Here is a 21334-nt window from a genome sequence, read left to right as displayed (position 1 = left end):
TGTAGTTTTCCCAGTACCTACGGATCTGTGTTTCTGTTTTTCACTTTTTCTTTTTGGCTTTCTTTCGACATTGTACCAAAAAGTCTAAACTGATTCATGGTCAAACCATCATGTGTATCGAATCCTAATGGATGATTATGAAGTAGTGGGCTCATAAAATTCGAATTTTAGAAGCATACGCTACAAGTAGCAATAATATAAACGGAAAAAAAGGACTTCAAATAGTATGTCCTGCAACAATCAAATAAAAGTGTAAGTAATACAGCCAATAATATCAAGAGGATAACATCACAATAATGTTGAATTGAATTGATTTGAGAATGAAAATTTTAGCTATCCTTACTCTTTGTCGCAATAATGTCCGACATATACATGGTTGGTCACCGTTAATATTATTGAAGGCTATCTTTATATTATTGCAGTATGGGTGGGTTTATCATCATCATATGTTTCATCATCGTGGATCTGATTTCAATTCGGTCATAAACAAAAAGGGAACATTAATCTTCAGCTAACATGATGTCATGTTCGTTTTTGTATTGAGAACAGAGAACAGAAGCTGAACAAATCAAATTGATAGGGGGGAGGGGGAATCATGGAACAAGGGTCTATATAATATTAGCCAACCAAGCCATAGAAGCTTGGATTTAACTAAATAATTAAAGAAAGTCTCACTAATTGATTCCAAGTGATACTTCTAAATGATACGTAAAATTTCAAGTTTAGTTTTGTACATAAGTAGAACTCTCCCTAAATTAAGTCTAATGTGGGTTTGAATACAAATTAAGTATAACATGAATAGATTTTCCTTTCATTTTATAAAGAAATTTGCATTCACATTTTTATCTTGAATTTCAATATTTGTGTCTATTGTATGCCTAAAAAAAGTGTACATACAGTTAACATTTTCCATGCTATCATTTATTTGCTCCTCCAATAACAAATAAGCAATTGCATAAGTATGTAAATTAGGATGAGAGTTGGTTGACATTGCACTCAAGTGTATATAAACACACAAAAACATTTAATCCACATGGTATTAATTCAAGAGTCTCCCCAAAACACACAAATCCATAACGCTAATTGTATTAATGTCGAGAACTCGAGTGTGAATTGAAGTATTATGTTAGTTAAGAATGGATGTGATAAAAACAATATAAGAGATATAGGGTGTGTTTGAGTTAACAAATTAAACAAATGCTTATTCATAAACTTATTTGAGAAACATTTTAAAATTAGCTAAAAATAAGTCATAGATAAGCATAAATTATTATTCGCAAATATTCTAAACAACTTATAAATGAGTCATTAACGGTTTTATAGGCTCTCTCAAATAATTGCATAAAGCTTATGTTATAAGATAAATTAAGATAAACTTTTGTACACATATAAATTCAATATCTTAAAATTTTGAATAAATCTGCTATATCTAAATCTCTTGATGATTTTCAATATTAGCATTCTTGAATCTTTGGACTCCCCCCCTCAATTAATTCAACTAGTCCTTTTCTTTCCATCAATTTTAAGTCATTCACAGTACTTTTTGCCTCTCTCTCTTAACGAGTCAGGCACACACTCACACACACTTCCAACCCCACCAACCCTCTTACACAGAAGTAACTCTGCTTTGCTGTTAGGAGCGTACTGGCCTCTCCACTTTGGTTTCTATGTTTTGCTGAACAACAATGAAACTGCCATTACCATGTCTGCAAATTCCAGAGCTTATGTTCTAAAAAGGAGAAAACTAAGTGTTTCTCCCACCTAAACCATTCTTATGTCATTACAATACTATCTATCTTATTAGTGTTAGTTTGGTTAGCATTGTTGGTATGCTTTAATTGTAGACCACAGCCACTTGGTAACTGTTACCACATTTTGTGTTTCAGCACATGCTGCTGTTTCCACCACCAAACTCCTTTCAATTTTCTTCATCATTTTGGGTTGTCGGTGAGTTCTAAGTAAGAGATCTTCAGACATTGATCTACAATTCCATTACAAGGAAATGGGTCTGCACCTTATTTTCCTACTGATTCAGCTACATTTAGTTACCAGTTCTCCTCCACAGCTTCATGAACATGCAGGTATGGGCATAACTTACATGTTCCTTTGTTACTTTCTACTATGGACATGCATGATCCATTTGAGTAGCTCATTATTACTTTCTAGTTTCTACTTTCTTGTTTGTTTGGGTAACAGTACCCTCCAAGGAAATTAATTCCAATTGAGAGAGGTGCTTCTATTATAGATAGCTCATAGCTCAGAAATAGTTAAGTTGATCTATTCTACAGATTTGGATGTTCCTGGTGTATGCTATTTTGGGTTTGTTCTTATGTTGATTGGCTCCATGAGATTGTAAATTTATGAATAAGTTTTGTGTATGATCCAACCTATTTATCTAAAAAATTATATCTGTAATCTTGTGACATAAGTCTGTCTGGTATGGTATATTTCAATGCAATAGCTTTGAGCTGTCATTATTTGCTTAGATAGGTTTTCAAATCGCGCTAAAGAAGCAACTTTTTGCATATAATCATTGCAGAGATTTAGGATGATCTCTGCTGCTGACTAACATGATATACTTAATAGGAATACCAGTAAGAAATGATTTACTGTTAGAAAGTATGAATAGGGAAAAATAACACATCCCGAGACATTTTTTTGTTGAAGTAGATAATGATAGGGCTATTTCATCAAAAAGTTTTACTTCAACAATAAAGTGCATCAGAATGTGTTATTTTTCCATTTTCATATACTTTCTTACCGTAAACCACATGGGTTTAATGTTGTTGGTCATATATTTCAGACTCTTAGTTGAGTTCCTTTGCCATTCTAGGCACAGCCAATGGTATATATGAATATGAGAGTGCAATCATTAATAGGAGATCATGCTCTGGGTTGTAAAGACAATAGGGCACTCATTTTCTTGGGCACAAAGTCAACATCCAGTAATTTTGGCAATCGAAGCAAGTAGTATGCAGAAAACTAGTTCTTTTGCTATGGTTTAGAAAGAGAGGATGGGAAGTTTTAGACAAATGAATTGGAGTAGTTAGTCTGAGTAACTTGCCATAGCATCAGATTTATATGATGTTGTTCAGTCATGTGGAACCAGGTATGCAATGAGTGAACTTTAGCATGATCATCACGACTGCTCTGCTTTGAGAGGCCAAAACAAACAAGAAAGTTGAATTACCTTCTCAAACTAACTACCTATGAATCTCTAAAAAATTAGAGCAACCTAAGAAGTTTTATATTAACTTATTTTGTAGTTTATAGATTGCTTTCTATGATGTTCAAACTCAAAATTATAAAAAATTTAATTTTTTCTTGATGTCTATACTCTATAGCCCCAAATCTGCACAATTCGAGAACCAGAAGCCATTCAAGTAGTGCATTCCCACCATCAAAGCCATCTTCTGCGGTTCCTGCAAGTATTGCCCTTCCACCTTCCAAGGCACCTTCTAGAGTTCCCGGAAGTACTGAGTCATTCCCAAAAGTTCCTACAAAGAAGTGGAGGCATAGTCCTGTTGGTTCTACCTCTCCAATATCGCACCACAAGCATCACCATTCCAGAACAAAGTCTAAAAATCAAACTCCTGGCCCAATCTATTCAAACCATCCTCATACTCATCATCAAGGTTTGATTCCCTGAAAGATTTAGTTCTCGCACAATTTTACATTTCTTGATGTTAACAAGCATAAATCAGTCACATTTTTTTTTGGTAAACTTCTCTTCAAAATGTAGGTTCTCCAGTCTTCGAATCAAAACCTCCTTCCTCTTCACCTATGAGAATGAGAAGCGGTTTTCATGCACCTGCACCATCACCAGCAGCTCTATCAGACAACTTAAATAGTATAGCACACTCATTTTGATCATTTCTTTTACTTCTGTTTCTTATAATTTCTCTATCCTGATTGCTTACTAGATTTAGCACCTCATTATTTGTCACATGCTTTGTTCAACACCATCAGTGCCCTCTCCTTCACCTAGAATTTCACCTCAAGGTTCACCATTGAAAAAGACAAAGACAAAGACTCCGCCGCCAGCATATGCTTTGGCTCTGCCACCTTCACCACCTAATAAAGGTATTGTTCCAAACATATCATGCTACTGTAATAATTTAGAGGATTATTTGTATTACACATTTACACTGGTTCCTTCTCTCAATTACCTCCAACTCTCATCCTTTTTCAATAATCTGAACAAAATTATGTGACTGTGATATTATATAATTTATTGATCCTATTCTTACCTGTAGATTGCATGTCGGTGACTTGCTCAGAGCCCTTGACATATACACCTCCTGGATCACCTTGTGGTTGTGTATGGCCACTTCAAGTCAAACTCCGAATCAGCATTGCAATATACAAGTTTTTTCCTTTGGTTTCCGAGCTAGCCGATGAAATTGCAGCCAACGTTTTCTTGAACCGTGATCAAGTACGCATTGTGGGGGCTGATGCAGCAAGGCACCACTTAGAGAAAACAACTGTTCTCTTAAACTTGGTACCCCAAGGAGTAAAATTTGACGATACAACAGCATTTATAATATATAAAAAATTCTGGCACAGGGAGATTCTCGCTGATGCTTCGCTTTTTGGTGCCTATGAAGTACTCTATGTTCATTATCCAGGTTACACATACATGGATTCCTAGTTTCCCATGACCTTGTTTGTTTATGTAAATTTAAATCAATAATTCAATAATTTGGTTTCATTTATACTTTCTGTAACACATGCAGGGCTTCCACCATCTCCACCTTCAACTCATTCAAATGTTTCTGGTATAGATATTGAATCATACCCTGGGGGTGGCAACAATGGAACAATTGTGAAGCCTTTAGGAGTAGATATCTCGAGGAAGAAAAAAGAAGGGACTGGTGAAAGAATGGTTATCATAATCGTGCTCGCATCTTTTACTGCGTTTGTTCTAGTTATTGGAATTGCTTGGCTTTGTCTGTTGAAATGCTGTTCCTGCGCTCTTGAACCTGAACAAATTCCAGATGTTATATTTTCATGCTCTTCAAAGCGAACAGCCTCAGGTAACAAAACATACTATTGTTTACAAATCAAAATAGAACATTTTATATGTGATGTTGATATTATGTATTTGTTTCATAATTCAACTGTTTACAAATCAAAATAGAACATTTTATATGTGATATTTCATGATTTGTAAATCCTATCACTCGATAGATTTTAAAATATTTCATCTTGAATTTATGTGTTACTGGTAATGATGCTAAATTTGTCTTTATTATTTGTGTCTGGTCTTGATATTTTTCTTTGCAACTCTATATATTAGCTATATATTTATGTTGTTATTCAATTTTTGGTTGCAATTATAACTAATTGTATATATAAAACTGAATATGCTCAAAGCAGGGGCTGCTAGGTCTTTTAGTTATTATGGAAGCATCCCAGGTTCTAGATCAATGTCCTTCAGTTCTGGAACTATGACATATACAGGATCAGCTAAGATCTTTACTTTGAATGAAATAGAGAAAGCAACAAATAATTTCAATCCATCAAGAATATTAGGAGAAGGTGGCTTTGGTCTTGTCTACAGAGGTAGCCTATATGATGGGAGGGACGTGGCAGTAAAGATTCTCAAAAGAGATGATCACCATGGCGGCCGTGAATTCTTGGCAGAAGTTGAGATGCTTAGCCGCTTGCACCATAGAAATTTGGTTAAGTTGATAGGTATATGCATAGAGAGACAGACACGATGCCTAGTCTATGAGCTTGTCCCTAATGGAAGTGTGGAATCTCACTTACATGGTTAGCAAAGTTAAATTCCATTTGAATATCATCAACTTTTAGAAGTCAATTCATAATTTCTCTTCAAAGTTTGATTTTTGAATGATCTACTTGTTCCCAGGTGCTGACAAGGAAACGGATCCACTTGATTGGGATGCCCGGATGAAGATTGCACTTGGTGCTGCTCGAGGATTGGCTTATCTGCATGAAGATTCAAATCCATGTGTGATACATAGGGACTTCAAGTCCAGCAACATCTTGTTGGAATTTGACTTAACAGCCAAGGTTTCAGACTTTGGATTGGCTAGATCAGCATTGGAAGAGGGAAACAAGCACATTTCCACACATGTTATGGGCACATTTGGGTAATAATCCCTTACTAACCTTTTCATCTTGATGCTTTACAATACAGATAACTCATTTTATTTCTGTTAGAATCATTCAAGTGTCTTCGTCCAATAGCTTAAGCTTTTAGGATACTTGGTTCATGACATGGTATGAGAGCCTCTATGACCAAGTGCAAAATCAATTCTAGAGAGAAGCTTATGTGATTAGCTTCTAGGTTTCAGAATTGATTCTCATGAAATAGAAGTTAATCCAAACATGCTATAAGTGGTCAAGTGTTCATTCATTGTTGTCCAATTATTTTATAAAAAGCTGAATTTCAACGCAAGATATGAGTTTGTGCATTATTCACGCTTCAAGCCCAATGAGCTCTCGCGAGAAAGGGCGCATTAGAAGTATAACATAAAACCATGTATCTTTACCCAACAACTTAAAGTTTTGGGATAGTTAATTAATGACGATTTTCGTTTCTGTTTTTCAGCTACCTAGCACCTGAATATGCAATGACTGGCCATCTTCTTGTGAAAAGTGATGTTTACAGCTATGGGGTTGTACTCCTTGAGCTCCTAACGGGAAGAAAGCCTGTGGATTTGTCACAGCCATCAGGTCAGGAAAACCTTGTTGCGTGGGCTCGTCCGCTTCTTACTAGCGAGGAGGGTCTGCAGAAGATCATAGATCCAGTCATAAAGAACAACATTGCTCTTGATACTGTGGTAAAAATTGCAGCAATTGCATCCATGTGTGTGCAACCAGAAGTTACTCAACGCCCTTTCATGGGTGAAGTTGTTCAGGCCTTGAAGCTGGTATGCAGTGAGCTTGAGGAAGCAAGTCATGTAAGATCAGTGAGTTTGAGAGAAGATGGTCTTGTCACTGATGTGGAAGCAAAATTTTCCAGTGTTCAAGGTGAGAGAGTGGACTGTGGAGTTTAAAGTGTAACAAACCCCTGCCTCACTATGAACTGGTCTGGAACTAAATTAGCAATGAGCCGGATTCAATGCGAATTAAAGATTGCTTATTAGAGCTTATTTAGTGTTTTTTCTAGTACATAAGCTATAATAAGTGCTTTTTTAGTCCGCATCCGACCGGGACCAGGATCAATGTTGGTGTAAGAGATACTGTATTGGTCTTAATGAATGTAACCAAACAAGTTGCTAGCATTATCACCAATAACTTTCATTGACCAAGAGTTGGAGTCATTCAGGAGGCATTCTAGTCTAGGACTTAAGTGTGGGGAGAAAAGGTCGTTCTGGACCTTTTGTTGATAAAAAAGGAATTTTGATAAACTAGTAGCAAGGAAAATATTTGATGTGGGCTCACACCTCTCTTTTCTATTCCCTCACTTTTTGAGGTGAATCCAACCTGGAAAAAAAGAGTCTGGAGTAAACAGCCATTTTGGTCCTTGATTGTGTTCACTTGTGATGAAGTGGTCCTCAGCCGTTGAAAATGGTCTTTTTTCATCCCTGTATGTGTTGTCGTCGGTCAAGTTAGTCCTTGGACCAGTTTTCCGTTAGTCCCTCAGACGGAAAACACCACATGTCACGTTTTTTTACACGTTGGCGTCCTAGTTGGCTCTCCAACGGTCAGAATGAAAGTTTTAACCTGTCAATTTAGTCCTCATCCCTGAATCTACATAATCACCCCCAATTCTTAACCCTGGAGCCCCAAATCAGAAACCCTAGTTCTTCAAACCTACAATTGCCTTCTTCAATTCTCTCAATCGTGAAATCCCTATCTCTCGTTGTCGATTCTCATCCATTAACATGGCAGTGGGCTCTAATTCTCGTGGTGAATATTAACATTAACGGAGAAAGAACCAGCCCAAGGAGCACTGGGAATTTTGTGGGGAAATTTGTGAACCTTAATTTCAAGACTTACCTTACTTTCCTCAGAATCTACACTCCGGGGTAGCTCTCTTTTAGCCCTTGTATTGTTCTTTGCATAAAGTTTCAATTTTTCTCCATGCTTCTCTGTCTGTGTGCCTCAATTCTGGTTATTTTCAGGAAACTCAAAATGGGTTCTGAAAATTCACCATTTTCTTTTAAATTTTATGATAAAGGTTTCATTTTTATGCCCATTGTTTAGTTTATCTCTCTCTACTCAATTGATTGAGAATTAAAATTTAGCTACTGTCTTGTTTCTGGGAATTGTGATTTTGTTTGTTGTATAATTGATGTGATTAATTGTTTTGGGGCTAATCATGTTTGGAAAATTGTTCAGTACAGGAACAATGTGTAGTTATCCTTCTTAAGATATTAAGCATTTGGTTGTTGAGTGCATTTGATTATAAAAGAGTAACAGAATCATGCCGTGTGGTTTTCAACTTTCTTTTTGCTACTGCTAGCTTTTCTTAAAAGCCCCAACAACCTTCTTGGCTTTTTTCTTGAATTCAGATACCAAAGTTTGAGTCTTTTTCATTTTCTTTCAGTCTCTAGAGCTTCCTTCTTGAACGCTGTATAAGTTTTCACATCTGGGTACCCTTGTTGCATGTGGGTTTTGGTCAAAGTTTGAAGTTTTTTTTTGTTGGGACTTGGGACCCCCCAATTGATGGGACTCTAAAGTCTAAATGAGTTATTTGGAATCCGGGATCCCATTGAAGAAGGAGAGCTTGTTTGGTCCTCAATCCGGTTGAAAAGAGGAGCACCAATTTTCTCAGAGGTTCAGATCGAGCTTCTCACGGTTGCTCTTCAAGAAGGTCTGGATTTTGAGTAGATCAAGATTTGGGTATTTTGAATCAGATCTTAATTTCTGTATTTTGGGTTAGAATTTGGGGTTTTTTTAGATTTGAGGTTTTGTTTGGAAAAAAGATTAAGATGAAAAAGATGATGTTTGGGTTTTTTTTATGGGTAACATGATGAAGAAGATGAAGATTGATAGTGATGATGGAGTCTGGAGAAAGAAGATATATAATTTGATGATGAATTGATGATGATGAAGCCAGGGACGAAATTGACATTATCTTTTAAGAGGGAAAAAGAGAAGGCGCCACGTAGGACGCTTGCGTGGAAAAATATTACCATTTGGCATTTTCCGTCTTAAGGACTAACGGAAAACTGGTCCAAGGACTAACTTGACCGACGGCAACACATACAGGGATGAAAAAAGACCATTTTCAACAGCTGAGGACCACTTCATCACAAGTGAACACAATCAAGGACCAAAATGGCTATTTACTCTGGAAAAAAATAAAACATTTCCATTATGTTTGAATACAGTTGGCATCACCGCTAATGAAGTTATGACTAATGTCAAGGAAAATTCATGTCAGTGCTGACGGTGACGGTTTACCATTAACTTTGAGACAAAAAGTAACGTAACTCTACTGATAGATGAGATGAATGTACTAACTCAATTAATATTCAACCAGACACGTTTTCTCTTATTTCTTTTCTTTATTTTAAATAGAATCAACAATTTTTAAGGAGTTTTTTGTTTTGTTTACTCCTCTGGTTACTTTCATTAGTTTTTGAGTAAGTAAATGATAACTTCATTTTAATAGTCATGCAACCATTACATATAATACAAAACATTAAATGTTAAAATCATTACTTTAGATTTTTCTAATGAAACTAATTTCCTTTAAATTTAAGTAACTTATAACCGCAAAGAGCGTAGATCAACTAACCTGAAATCTAAATCAACTAACCTGAAACTAAAATTATTTTAGCTTAAGTAGAAAGTTGGAATTTGGATTCGAGTCACTATCACTGCACTTTCATTAAATAGATAGGAAAAAAATAGTAATATAAGCATAAACTAAAATTGATGAAAGCTGCACATTCTGCAGAAAACTCAATTCTTCTTCTTACTATCATCTCCTTTCCCATTTCTTGCATTTGCTACCAGTGACTGCTGATTTCAGAGAACCCTTCCCTGCTTAGATTACAGGTAAATCAAACTTCAGAAGCACTTGCTTCTCTCTCTCTCTCTCTCTCTCTCTGATTTTGTTGACTATTTGCGGAACCCTAATCTGTGTTTTCCATTAGCAAAATGCAGAATTGGGCTTATCTAGGGTTTGGTGGCTATGCTGGAAGCGGGTTAAACAAGCTGGGGCTAAGGTCAGTGAATAATTGAATTTGTATTTTATTGATTTCTGTAAGTTTCAATTTTCAAGTTCCTATGAATGATCCATTTCCACGCCCAATTTCGTTACATGCGATTTTGATCTCATTTGAGTCGAGGGTTTTCTTAAAGTTATCATTTTGGATGTGGGTTCTGTTGAATATTCAACTGGGTGTCGATTCGGAACTTGTTTGTGTTGACTTGCTCTGCATTTTATGGGTGTGTCTGAGAATTTCTGTCTATTTGAAATTTTGGGAGTGGGTGGTTACAGGCAATTAGGAAAATGCATTGCAAGTTTTTTTTTCTTGTTTTTGGTGTTTCTGCAATGTGGTTGGAGATTTTGTCATTGAAGATTGCAGTGTTATCAAATATCCGCCAAGGCGGTTTCTCATGGCGGTTTTTTTGCTTTCTGCCATGGCCGGTATCCCGCGGGCTTTCCGCCATGACCTGCCATCTGCAATTAGCAACACTTGAAGTTTGTGATTCGCCTCTCATGGCTGAGTGATGTGCTTTTTAATAGTTCATTTAGTTATCCTCTTTGTGTTTGTGGCATATTGGTATGACCCATATATGGCTTCTTTATTGATGAGTTCTGGTTTATATTACTGGAGAAAGCTGGAAGTGAATCGTTATGAATTCAACACCGCTGGAATTTGTGACATTGTTGTAGCTTCCCACTTCTAAGGCTCTTTCCCTTTATCTGGAACTTGTCTAGCATATGAGTTCTCTTATAAGCATAATTTCAATATGTTTTGCTGTGATGTCTTGTTGTCTGTGTACATTGTTCCAACTCACCAACTGTGTTAGGTTCCTCTACCCTTCATTTTTGGTTTGGGGAGAGTAGGAGAGAGAGATGATATTGTATGAATTGTAAGACTAGATAGTAAATATGAAGTAACAGTACGCTGGAAGTCAATGACATGCCTGTTCACCAGAAGGAGAAGAAAGAATCTTATTTTCTTTTCTTGAACTAACATATGAGTACTTTAGAAATCAACTTGATCTTATGAATTATTCTGCATAGTATAGGTTTCATCAGTTGTCTTATGTTTCATGTTCACCATGTGGTAATATTTAATTAAGAAATCTGGTGTTTAGGTTTTGTCAAGTTTATTAATACTGTGAAATATTCCAGCTAAGGGTTGTCATGCACTTGTGATTTTTCTTTCAGGTTTACCAGGTGAAGAAAATGATTATCACAAAGCAGTACCGATGCATTCACTCATCTAGCTGTCAATGCACTAAAGGGCATTTAAGTGAAGAAGTAATATTCTTAGTATTTCATCATTTGAAATGGAACCCCAAGCTAATTGCTGCTCTGTCATGTGTGTGCAAATGGTTTGATGATTTCGCCAAGCGAGTTCTATGGAAAGAGTTTTGTCGAACAAGAGCTCCAAAAATGATGCTTGATCTGCAATCTAGTGGTAGTCACAGCGTTGATGGGAACTGGAGAGCCCTAGGGAAGCTTCTCATATACTGTTCGGGATGCACGAAAGGCGGCTTGTTCAATAGGATTCATATCCCTGGTCACTTTGTTTATCAGACTCGATTTTCCAGAACATCAGGAAGGAGTTTTCTTCTGCCACAGTGTAGAACCGATGTTTTATATGTGTGTGATCCTTGTGAGCATCTTGACCAAGGTGAAGAAGGAGATGTAGGGTTCTTCCGTGGCGTGTTTAAGTCATTTGCAACTTCAAAGGTGAGGAAGATGCTTATTAACAGAAGGGCCAAGCTCCATCAAACAGAAGTTTGCCCTTATTGTAAGGCAAAGTTGTGGAGCATGCTGCAAGCTAAAATGATCCCTGAAAGTGCTAGTTGCAGGTTGGGTTCCTATGAAGATTGTCTTGAGTATTATGTATGCCTAAATGGTCACTTGCTTGGGATCTGTACACTGTTACCATTGTCTGATTCTGAAGATGCATCTGAGTTGGAGAAATGTAAATGATTCTCTTGTATCTGGAAAACCATAGCTCTATCCTGTTTCTTTATTTATTTTTCCTTTTTCATTTCAAGACGAAATGAAAATTTATGCTGGATATCTGTTTGTGCATTATAATTTTGATGTCACCTTTTATAATTGAGAAGCTAAATTGATGGTAATTAATATTTTAGTGATTAATAGTGAGAGGACAACATAAACCTCTAAATTAGAGAGATTTCTCAAAATGCAAGGCCAGGGTAATCATTAGAAATTATGTAGCTTCTCCAACTAACTGAAAAAACTTAAATTGGAAAAAAGAGATATCATATCTATTTCAAGGGGTACCTCGGAACAAAACACAGCCCCTTGTATGTGGCACTTGCACAAAAAATCAATGCCTTTGAATGTATTATAAATCTATCAAAAGTCACATGCCCCTAGTAGACACCATCACCATCCTCCAACAGAAGAGTTTTCACCTACTCATATTTTGATGGACTAGCAGTATACTCAGTTCCTTTGTTGGATGAAAATGCATCAGATGAAGTACTAGATGATATAGCACTACCAGCAGTAGTAACATTGCTATTGCTTTGTGATGGATTTCTCCGAGGATTGTTAGTTGCAGGGCTCTGTCCCGCCTCTGATAGTTTTCTGATAAGGTTCATGATAGTTGGAAAAAACTTGCTAGACAAGGATAAGATTCCCGGAAGCTGCAAGAAAACATTAAAAAGTAAGGATTCTAAAGACAGGAAAATAATATACCTTCACACCCTCAGAGAAGTAGGAATAGAAAAGAGATGAGAGATATGATGAGTGATGTGATAGGAAAAGAGGAGATAAGAAGAAAAAGTGAGTGGAAATATGATGGAAGAAAAATTGGGAGTGAATGTATGAAAACTGCTAAAGATGTTCTGCAAAACAGAGAAACTGTTGACAAGGCCCTATATAACTTGCTCATAAAGATACTCACAGCTCCATGGCGAAATTCACCCGCAACGTCAAGCTGCACCCATAGGGCCTTAATGAGAAGATAACCACCAAAGATGAGACCTAAGTACAAGGGATTTCTGCAATAAAGAATATCAAACTAGGGTAAGACTAGTTAACTAGTTGCACAAAAGTAAAATGGTTAATTAATAGTAGATGATGTTAAACATCACTGGTTATTTTAGAGGATTTCAAAGGAACACGTGCAAAAACTTCTTTATGAATAAAAACTGAGCAGGTAGATAGAGAGATATGAGCAAATAAAAGAAAGAGCCTTTACTTCTTTTAAAGGAAAAATTTAGAAAGATATCAAATGATTTAATTGACATGCACCTTAAAAGTGTCATAAATTCATTAAATCCCAGAATAATCAAAGCAACAATCGCCCATGGTGGAGGTAACCAGTTGTTACTACGCTTGTTAGCCTCCTGCAAATTAAGAAGAAATTACATCATCAATAAGTAAACATTAGAAATGCTTTATCAAAGCAACAAAATCCAAATGCCTAATCTGCATCTTTGATGTTTATCAAACTAACAATATCCACCAGTCAACTAGTCATTGTACAATATATACACTCACGGACCGAAACAAGACCGGAAAAGAGCTGTATTTTGGATTAACTCATCAATTTTATATATCTGAGCAACATATGAAATGAGAACAATGAATATATTATAGCCCCATTTCTTTGATACAATAAAACTGGATTATTCAGCTAAAGCTTAAAAATATATAGTGGTGCACAGAAATTCATAGGATTTATATTACTTATGATTTAGTCATAACTCATAATATACTTTCCTATAAATAGTGGAACCTTGAAAATCATAAAAAGAAAAGGAAAAACAACATGCCTGAGCAGAAATGGCCTGAGTGACAACACATTCTGTCTCCATCTTGAATTGCCTCCACAAAGATTTGCACTGGACAGGTGTAATCAATGTTTTTGAGGATGGTACCTGCAAAGAAAAATTACTCAGAATAATGTGTCAAAGGCAAGGATAAAAGGTTCTCTAATGAGAACATGGAAGAAATCAAAACACAACATTTTTTAGTCTAACACACACACACACACACACACACACACACATCTATATATATATATATATATATATATATATATATATCAGTTCACAAGACAACACCAAGTAACATTTTCTGCATTTTATTCATGGACATAAGCATACTCAGGAGTTAAGGATGATACTATACTTATAAAAATTTAGCAAAGATTTAATATTCCTGATGGAATTAGTTTTCTGGCTATGGATATCAGTTAATATGCAATCAGAACACCCATCTGTAAAAATGAGATCATTATTTTTAATGCAGTTATTTTTAGGAAGCTCACTAAGATGTACCACTGGAAGAGAAGAAGGGAATGCAGGGGATTAGATATGCGAATACTGAGGGAAATAGTGACCTACTTGCATGGCAGGGGGTGAAGAATGTAATGGAAAAAGACCTGTTAGAGGAAGAGGGAATAAAAAGAAAAATTAAGGATAGTAAAAAAACTCACCTGTTCCCAAGTGCTGGAAGCCAGTGGATCAACTGCACTGATGCTTCTATCTTTACCCGAACTGCTTGATGAATCCGCCAGTGCAACTGCCAACGTTTTCTCAACAATATCATTATCGTCATCATCTTCCAAACGAATTACAGCCATTACAGATAGCAACTTCATGGACTGCAGAATGGTTAAATTTGGTTAAAAAGGTATTGCAAATGTAAGACAGATTCAGGTAACATAACTGAATCCCATATCTTACAGCTGCGCGGGCACTCTTGGTAATGGCTCGAACATTTTCGTCTCCCGTCCAAATACGAGGCATTGAATCAGAATCATGACTAAACAATGTCATAAACCTGCTTTGAAATTTTAAGTGAGTGCCTCTAAATTAAAACTCAACAAATCAACTTAGATGTCACAAAAGGTTCATACCGATCCTTCATACGGATTAGAACTCTGCTAGCTTCTTCCCTAGCCTTTGTTTCAATAACACCCTTTGCATAATCCTCTAAACTCACAATCATGTTCTTTCTTGTTTGTTCATCCATATCAAATCTGGTAAGTGCAGCAGAGAACCCAGAAACAGCTGATTCACTCTCACGATTAAGAAGCTTCCTTATTGATGGCCAAGTATCACTGTTAGCTCCATCCAGAAGAGTTTCAACAGGTCCAGACAAGGCCTCTTTCAGTTTTTCCTGCAAGGATACCACAGTTAGAAAACCAATGTTGTTAATCGCGAATCGCGGAAAGCCCAAAATCCGCTATGCCAAGCCCTAGAGTAATAGCACTAAAGCGCCACAATATCCACATTTGACAACACTGCAGAAAGCTTCGCAGGAAGTTAGCCTGTCAACTATGCAAAAGTAGCAATTGACACAACTAAAACAAATGTTATATTCCCTTAATATTTTGAGGCACAAAGCATGATATGTTTTCAATAAATTTTGACTTGCCATTATTAATAGGAAAAATATTGACAAAAATACATTGCACCAAAATATCAATTAACCCCTTTTTCTCCTTGATAACTGAGTTATCAGTGGAAAATCTTGCTTCTTTCTAATCTTATATCATTCAACATGACAACATTGATATATTTGGCACAAAAATATATAAACTGCAAATATGACCAATCTAGTTGAGCTTGAAGATAATCCAGATCTTGTAAGACATGAATGATCAATGTCAGACACGTACCTCATATGATGAAGTAAGTTCTGAAAGCTTAGCTGCACGTACAGACGCAACATGTACATCAATATCATGCCGCAGTTTCTCCCTTACTTTAGATGTATCCCATTTTGTCATTTCAACAACAACATCTGCAGAATAATATATCAGTATCACATTGTAATTCTCTCATTCAAGTTAGATGCATACTCTCAATAATAAGTTTAACTCTCTGAAAGCAGAAGAAGACTGGGATGATCAAAGAGCTAGAAATTGTTCTCTCAACACAATTAATAAGTATAAACAATCAACTTCATGTATATCCATCTTTTCCAGGCACTCTTCCTTTCCAAGATATTATTACATTTTCTAATGAAATTTTGTAGACAATTTTCTGAATACCTGCACATCCTTCATCAAACTGAGCCATATGAGCCCCTATGCAATTATTAGCAGCAGCAGAAAACTCATCCCCTCCATTCAAAGCCTTTTCAAATGCTTCCTTGAACTTATCCAAAGTCCCAGACCTTACATGTCCTAGTGCAATTTGGAATGTTGGTTGGACAAGCTAAAAAGTTGAAAAGACATTAAGGGAAATTCATTAGCAATCTAAATCTTACAAGTTGCACAAAGATCCGAGCATTGAAAGGGGGAAGATAGTCATGACCAATAATCCAATATCTTAATTCAGGCCAATTTTTTTTTCTTTTTCAATAATGACTAATTCATTTATGTTAGCAGAAAAAAATGTCAAACAACCAAAGATTGCACAAGAATGAAGTGAAGAAGAATTACTTGCAGCAATTTTTCTTGAAGCTGCTTTTGTTTTGCAGTTCTCACGCCCTCATCAAAATAAGTGGCTTCAACATCATACCTAGATAAGAAATAGATAGCTAAATAAAACTTCAGTCTAAATCAAGTCATTTATATATTAATTTTTCCTAGCATGCAACATAAATACAACAAGCTTTTCAGCTTGATCTTCAACTATACTTTTAATGTTTACATACAACATCACAGATATTGAACTGCCCTTGACTTTTCAAAACCATGAGGTAAGAAACCATGATGACGCCATTTTCGGTAATTCATCTAGGAATGGAAAAGAGAAACCACAAAAACATTGAATGGTGTGTTGTTATATTATGCAGGAAACCACAAAAACATAGATAAAATAACTAGCAAAAAACTGAATATGAGATTCCATTAAAATTCCATCCATGCAAAGAATCCCCATTCTCTTTCAACCACCTTCTCTCACAGCATTATTCCTCTTATACTCCTCACTCTTTGTAATCAACTTCTTTTTGTTTTGATGAATTACTTTCTTGCAAAATAATAATAAAAATTATGGTGTTTTATGAAATTAAAAATATGAGAAGATCTAATCAACAGGGTTATACCAAATATTGCCTAGAAAAGTTTCTAAAGCTAGCACATAGTGGGGAAGCTTATAATATAGCATTTGCATGGTATCAATAACTGAGCCTTAGTCACAAACAATATAGATCCCATATAAAACTAGGCACACTCACTCTGAAAGATAAGAACCAAGGAGTGAATTGAGTTTTTTCCCAAATCCAGAGACAGGGCCAGATTTCACAGCTTCTTCCAACTGACACCAGTCCTGAGTGGTCATTATAAAAGTAAATTCCATAGCGTCAGTAATTAAGACGATCAAGTATTGGACAACTATACAAAAGTAAATATAAGTACCTCATTTGCAGAGAAAAGGGCATATTTTTCATTGGCAATTTCTTCACATCTTACAGTAGCAACCATTACCTACAAGGGGGTGGAATGATTATCATTAATAATCAATAAAATAATATACATGAGAAATAAAAGCAGGAACACCATAGTACCTAAATATTACCTTGTGTGCAGGAAGGTCAAGATCCTTGTTCTCCTTAATAACTTTCCAGATTTGTTGAGCACTAAATGAAAAGCCTGAAGCAGGAACTACTCCCCTTCGATCCCCCGCAAGCCCACCAGGAGCAATAGAATGATAGAATCGCTGCCTCAAGTTGGCAACCTACATTAAAAATCAATCAGAAGAAAGAAAGAAAGAAAGATACATGCAAACTAGAGGTATTTATTATTAGCATACGAATGGCTAGCTATGTTTTCCACTACGAAAGTCAAACTAATACAACACTGTATAAAAAGACTGATGCACATGGATACATTTACATATGCAGATATGGTATGCACATACCCAGTCAGATAATAAGTCATTCAATACCATTAGCAAGTAAACCAGAAGGAAGCTAGTGCACATTCATACCTGCTCCCTAAATTGCTCCTCCTTTTCTTCAAAACTAGAAAGAGCAACAACTTGAACCTGGTCATTTGTAGCCAAGAGAGAACAATCACTATGTAAGTCCAATAGAATTCTACTATGCATGAGTGAACTTTAATAAGTTCAGTGAATAAAAAATGAATGATGATCTTACATTGAAAAATTCACTTAGTGGGGTTTCCTTATGAGCCTGTGGTTTAGGAACGGAGTCCCATATCTGCCGAAGAAAAAGTAGAGAGATCTAAATTCCATAACTATTTTAATAACATCATACAAAATGAAAGCAGTGCATTACCTTCTGAATATCTTCTCGCAGAACAGGATCTAAATTTTCAAGTGGTGTCTACAAAAGTAAAAGGTAAGGTACATGGTAACTAGATATGTGAACTCTATTAAATGAAAATCAGGAAATATTTAGAATTACAGAATTAACCAGCAGTATTTCGCTCACGAACCTTTGTTTTATCACGTATCACAAACAACAATGTTGTTTTGCGTGGACTAAACAATCTCATCATGACCTGAAAGCAAATACTAGGATGCAATTAGATAAATAACAAGTTTTAAGATTGGAGAATGTTGTTTGTAGTCAATAGGCAGTTCAATGATACCTCAAACACAGTTTTCAAAAGCGGCTTATTTGCAGCTTGCTCACGGCCAATGTCATGACACCACCTTTACAAACGGGGGATCAGATGCACAAAGAAAGAAGATTTTACTTGAAAAACATTAAAAGAAGTAAAAAAGCGACCCATACTTACAATTTCTAGCATAAGTGTGTATTAAAAATGTCTAGAGAAAGAAGCGAAAAATAACTTACATGTTTATTAGCACTATATCAGAAAACGCCAAAGCAAATAGTGCACTCTGCTTTTCAAATGTAGTATCATCCTGCAAGAAAGATGATTTCGGTATAATGAGGAAACAATCAAAAGTATAAGCATCATTTCTCTTTGTTCTAACTTTTCCAAATGGCACGTTTGAATAACCAAAATTCCCAATAATTAACTATTATTAACTCATCATAGTGTAAATGCAGGATTTCAAGCATTCTTGTAACAACTTAAAAATGCATATAATAAATTTGAGAGTTTCCTCTCATTTAACATTTTCAAGAGAAAAATTTAATGAACATTACTTCACAAGAAAAAGAGCTAATCATTAGCAGTAAAATCATGAGAAAATAAGAACACCGAATATTATCATATAAAATGTACAATGTATGGGGATACAGCCACATTGGCATCTATGCCTTGTCAGGATAAAACACAAATGCAAATGGCAACTGGAAATAGACTCAGGATCATGGCCATAATGATCAAAGTAAGTTAAGGTTTAAAAAAACACCTCTCCACGTTCTCTTCCATCTGTGCCCTCCAAATCCATCACAAGTGTACAAGGCTCTATGCCAATACATTTAGCCATCCAAATTCCTTTGGTTGTTTGAGACCTGAAAACAAGCATATTCCTTCAGTTTACCACCTTTCTAATCATGTAACCTTGTAGTGATATGTTGGAATTGCAAGAACATGCCTTCCCTTAAATGCATCCATCTCCCTGAAGTTGGTATTGAACAAATGATTTACTAGCGTGCTCTTGCCTGCGCAGACCAAAGAAGACAACAATTAAATAACATAAACATCGCTTTACTAGACACTAGTAAGTGCATCTGTCACGCCATGATAAATAACAAGAGAATAGAGGGGAAAATGGATCTTAAATAACATTCTTCTGAGATGAATTAAGAAACTGAGCAAATAGACCAAACATAATCACTAGTAAAGATAGATAATTGAGTCATAAATATACACCAAATATCAACTTTAAGTTAATATCATTAGCCAGTAACACATTAGGCTAAACATGTAACATCAATTTGATATTTTCATCCATCTTAACTTATAATCACCTTCAGCATTCAGTATCAATTACAAAAACTAGTGAAAGCAATCACAAAACTAACTGGGTAGTGAAGAGTAGAAGAAACAATTGAGGGTGTGTTTGCATTTCTGTCAGCACATTCCAACGCAGTTTGAATGAGCTTTTGGTCAATTCAGGTCTCTTGTGTCACTAGAGTGAATGTATTTTTGGCCGACTTGAACGTAAATACAAACACACACTGAGACTAAGAGAGTGAGAAGGCATACCACTACTTTGTGGTCCCATAATGGAAACTACTGCATAGGAAAGTCCACATTCGCGTAAGTTAACCTCTTTCATGAAGTTTTCAATACCGGTAACATTGAATACGCCATCTCCATCAATAAGCTGAGTGGAACAACAACTCTCACTCTTCGCTGGACAAACAGATATTCAATGATAGTTTAGAGTTAGGGACAAACATTAGAAGCATCAAACTTGCAATTTTCAATGATAACACTAACTGAGTAAAATATGAACATTGTTGTACATTCACATAATCACATATAGACAATAATGATCAAACAGACAATATTCACAATTACGATTTGAAACATGTTATGGATCAAACGGGTTCAAAATTAATCAAATCAAAGAAGCAACTTATGAATACAAAATTAATTTTCACTAGAAAAATGAAATACCATTAATGTTTGGTGGAAATTGTAAAAAATGGAAACCAGAATAAGAAAAGAAACGACAAAAATCTAAAAGTGAAGTGATTGATCTTTGATGATGCATGTGCATGGAAAATGCATGAAGGAGAGAATTGAAAGAGGTTACCCATTTTTGCGAGGTGGTTGAACTCCGAATGAGATCACGGATGGATTACGGTTAAGGAAAGCGATCTCTCATTTCATTCACAGAAAGCTTATTCATTCCCTTGTTTTTGTAATGTTGCCTTCTATGTCTTTTCTTCATGTCGTCCAATCCAACATGCAAATTTTATTTTAATACAAGCCACTTCAAACATTTTTCCTTTTCTCTCCTTTTTTTATTTAAAAAAAGCATAGAACACTACAAGCCTCTAAAGAAATGCACATTTTATTCAAATTTTCTTCCATATTCGTCCGGAAAACAGTAGTATCATTTGAGTAAATACATCGATTACTTTGCCATAATGGATAGATAGCTCAAGTGGTAAGAGTTATGTGTCATATGAATTAAGTTGGGGTCCAGAGATCAATCCCTAAAAAGTACAATTTATCTTTTCCGATTTATAAAAAAATACACCAATTATTTTAAATAAATAAAAAATTGAGTCTATCGTTGGAATTTTTTTTTTAGTAAAATGTCTTCTAATTTGTAAAATGTTTGGAGCAAGTCCTCACCGGAGTTCGGAGCTCGATATGACTTGCTA

General features: G+C 35.6%; 3 protein-coding genes across 5 annotated transcripts; 2 read left to right on the top strand and 1 right to left on the bottom strand.

The window, feature by feature from the left end:
* Positions 1-1533: 1533 nt before the first annotated feature.
* Positions 1534-7283, top strand: LOC130749744 (receptor-like serine/threonine-protein kinase ALE2). 2 transcript variants are annotated; one of them, XM_057603117.1, is made up of 10 exons: positions 1534-1748; positions 1887-2081; positions 3345-3635; positions 3743-3850; positions 3970-4083; positions 4257-4628; positions 4737-5036; positions 5380-5775; positions 5876-6119; positions 6581-7283. In XM_057603117.1, the coding sequence occupies exons 2-10, from the start codon at positions 2003-2005 to the stop codon at positions 7026-7028; spliced, it is 2352 nt and encodes a 783-aa protein (XP_057459100.1). In that variant the 5' UTR covers positions 1534-1748; positions 1887-2002; the 3' UTR covers positions 7029-7283. The 2 variants fall into 2 exon arrangements, with proteins under 2 accessions (XP_057459100.1, XP_057459099.1); XM_057603116.1 differs by having other exon boundaries at positions 1534-2081.
* A 2477-nt stretch (positions 7284-9760) lies between these two features.
* Positions 9761-12196, top strand: LOC130749745 (EID1-like F-box protein 2). 2 transcript variants are annotated; one of them, XM_057603119.1, is made up of 3 exons: positions 9761-9984; positions 10093-10154; positions 11330-12196. In XM_057603119.1, exon 3 carries the CDS (start codon positions 11348-11350, stop codon positions 12101-12103), a length of 756 nt encoding a protein of 251 aa, XP_057459102.1. In that variant the 5' UTR covers positions 9761-9984; positions 10093-10154; positions 11330-11347; the 3' UTR covers positions 12104-12196. The 2 variants fall into 2 exon arrangements, with proteins under 2 accessions (XP_057459102.1, XP_057459101.1); XM_057603118.1 differs by having other exon boundaries at positions 9763-9984; positions 10083-10154.
* A 110-nt stretch (positions 12197-12306) lies between these two features.
* Positions 12307-20892, bottom strand: LOC130749743 (protein ROOT HAIR DEFECTIVE 3-like). Its single transcript, XM_057603115.1, has 23 exons — positions 20758-20892; positions 20202-20351; positions 19588-19654; positions 19402-19504; positions 18875-18945; positions 18666-18729; positions 18510-18575; positions 18350-18397; positions 18209-18271; positions 18040-18096; positions 17629-17787; positions 17469-17537; positions 17288-17379; positions 16548-16626; positions 16155-16320; positions 15780-15904; positions 15015-15277; positions 14842-14938; positions 14592-14759; positions 13927-14031; positions 13403-13497; positions 13053-13149; positions 12307-12792 (listed from the first exon to the last, which is right to left on the bottom strand). The coding sequence occupies exons 1-23, from the start codon at positions 20759-20761 to the stop codon at positions 12559-12561; spliced, it is 2442 nt and encodes an 813-aa protein (XP_057459098.1). The 5' UTR covers positions 20762-20892; the 3' UTR covers positions 12307-12558.
* Positions 20893-21334: the final 442 nt, after the last annotated feature.

The sequence above is a fragment of the Lotus japonicus genome, chromosome 3 (assembly GCF_012489685.1).
Source record: "Lotus japonicus ecotype B-129 chromosome 3, LjGifu_v1.2".
Taxonomy (NCBI): Eukaryota; Viridiplantae; Streptophyta; class Magnoliopsida; order Fabales; family Fabaceae; genus Lotus; species Lotus japonicus.
The sequence above is the reverse complement of the archived record's forward strand: the minus strand, read 5'-3'. Positions and strand labels throughout refer to the sequence as shown.

Excerpts from the sequence above, each read along its gene's own strand:
- LOC130749745 (XM_057603119.1), top strand. The coding sequence starts at position 11,348 with ATGATTATCACAAAGCAGTACCGATGCATTCACTCATCTAGCTGTCAA.
- LOC130749744 (XM_057603117.1), top strand. The coding sequence starts at position 2,003 with ATGGGTCTGCACCTTATTTTCCTACTGATTCAGCTACATTTAGTTACC. Across the intron at positions 4,629-4,736 it reads ACTCTATGTTCATTATCCAG|GGCTTCCACCATCTCCACCT; the intron begins GTTACACATACA and ends TAACACATGCAG. Across the intron at positions 5,776-5,875 it reads TGTGGAATCTCACTTACATG|GTGCTGACAAGGAAACGGAT; the intron begins GTTAGCAAAGTT and ends ACTTGTTCCCAG.
- LOC130749743 (XM_057603115.1), bottom strand. Across the intron at positions 15,278-15,779 it reads AACTTACTTCATCATATGAG|GAAAAACTGAAAGAGGCCTT; the intron begins GTACGTGTCTGA and ends GTATCCTTGCAG. Across the intron at positions 13,498-13,926 it reads CTCAGGCCATTTCTGCTCAG|GAGGCTAACAAGCGTAGTAA; the intron begins GCATGTTGTTTT and ends CTTAATTTGCAG.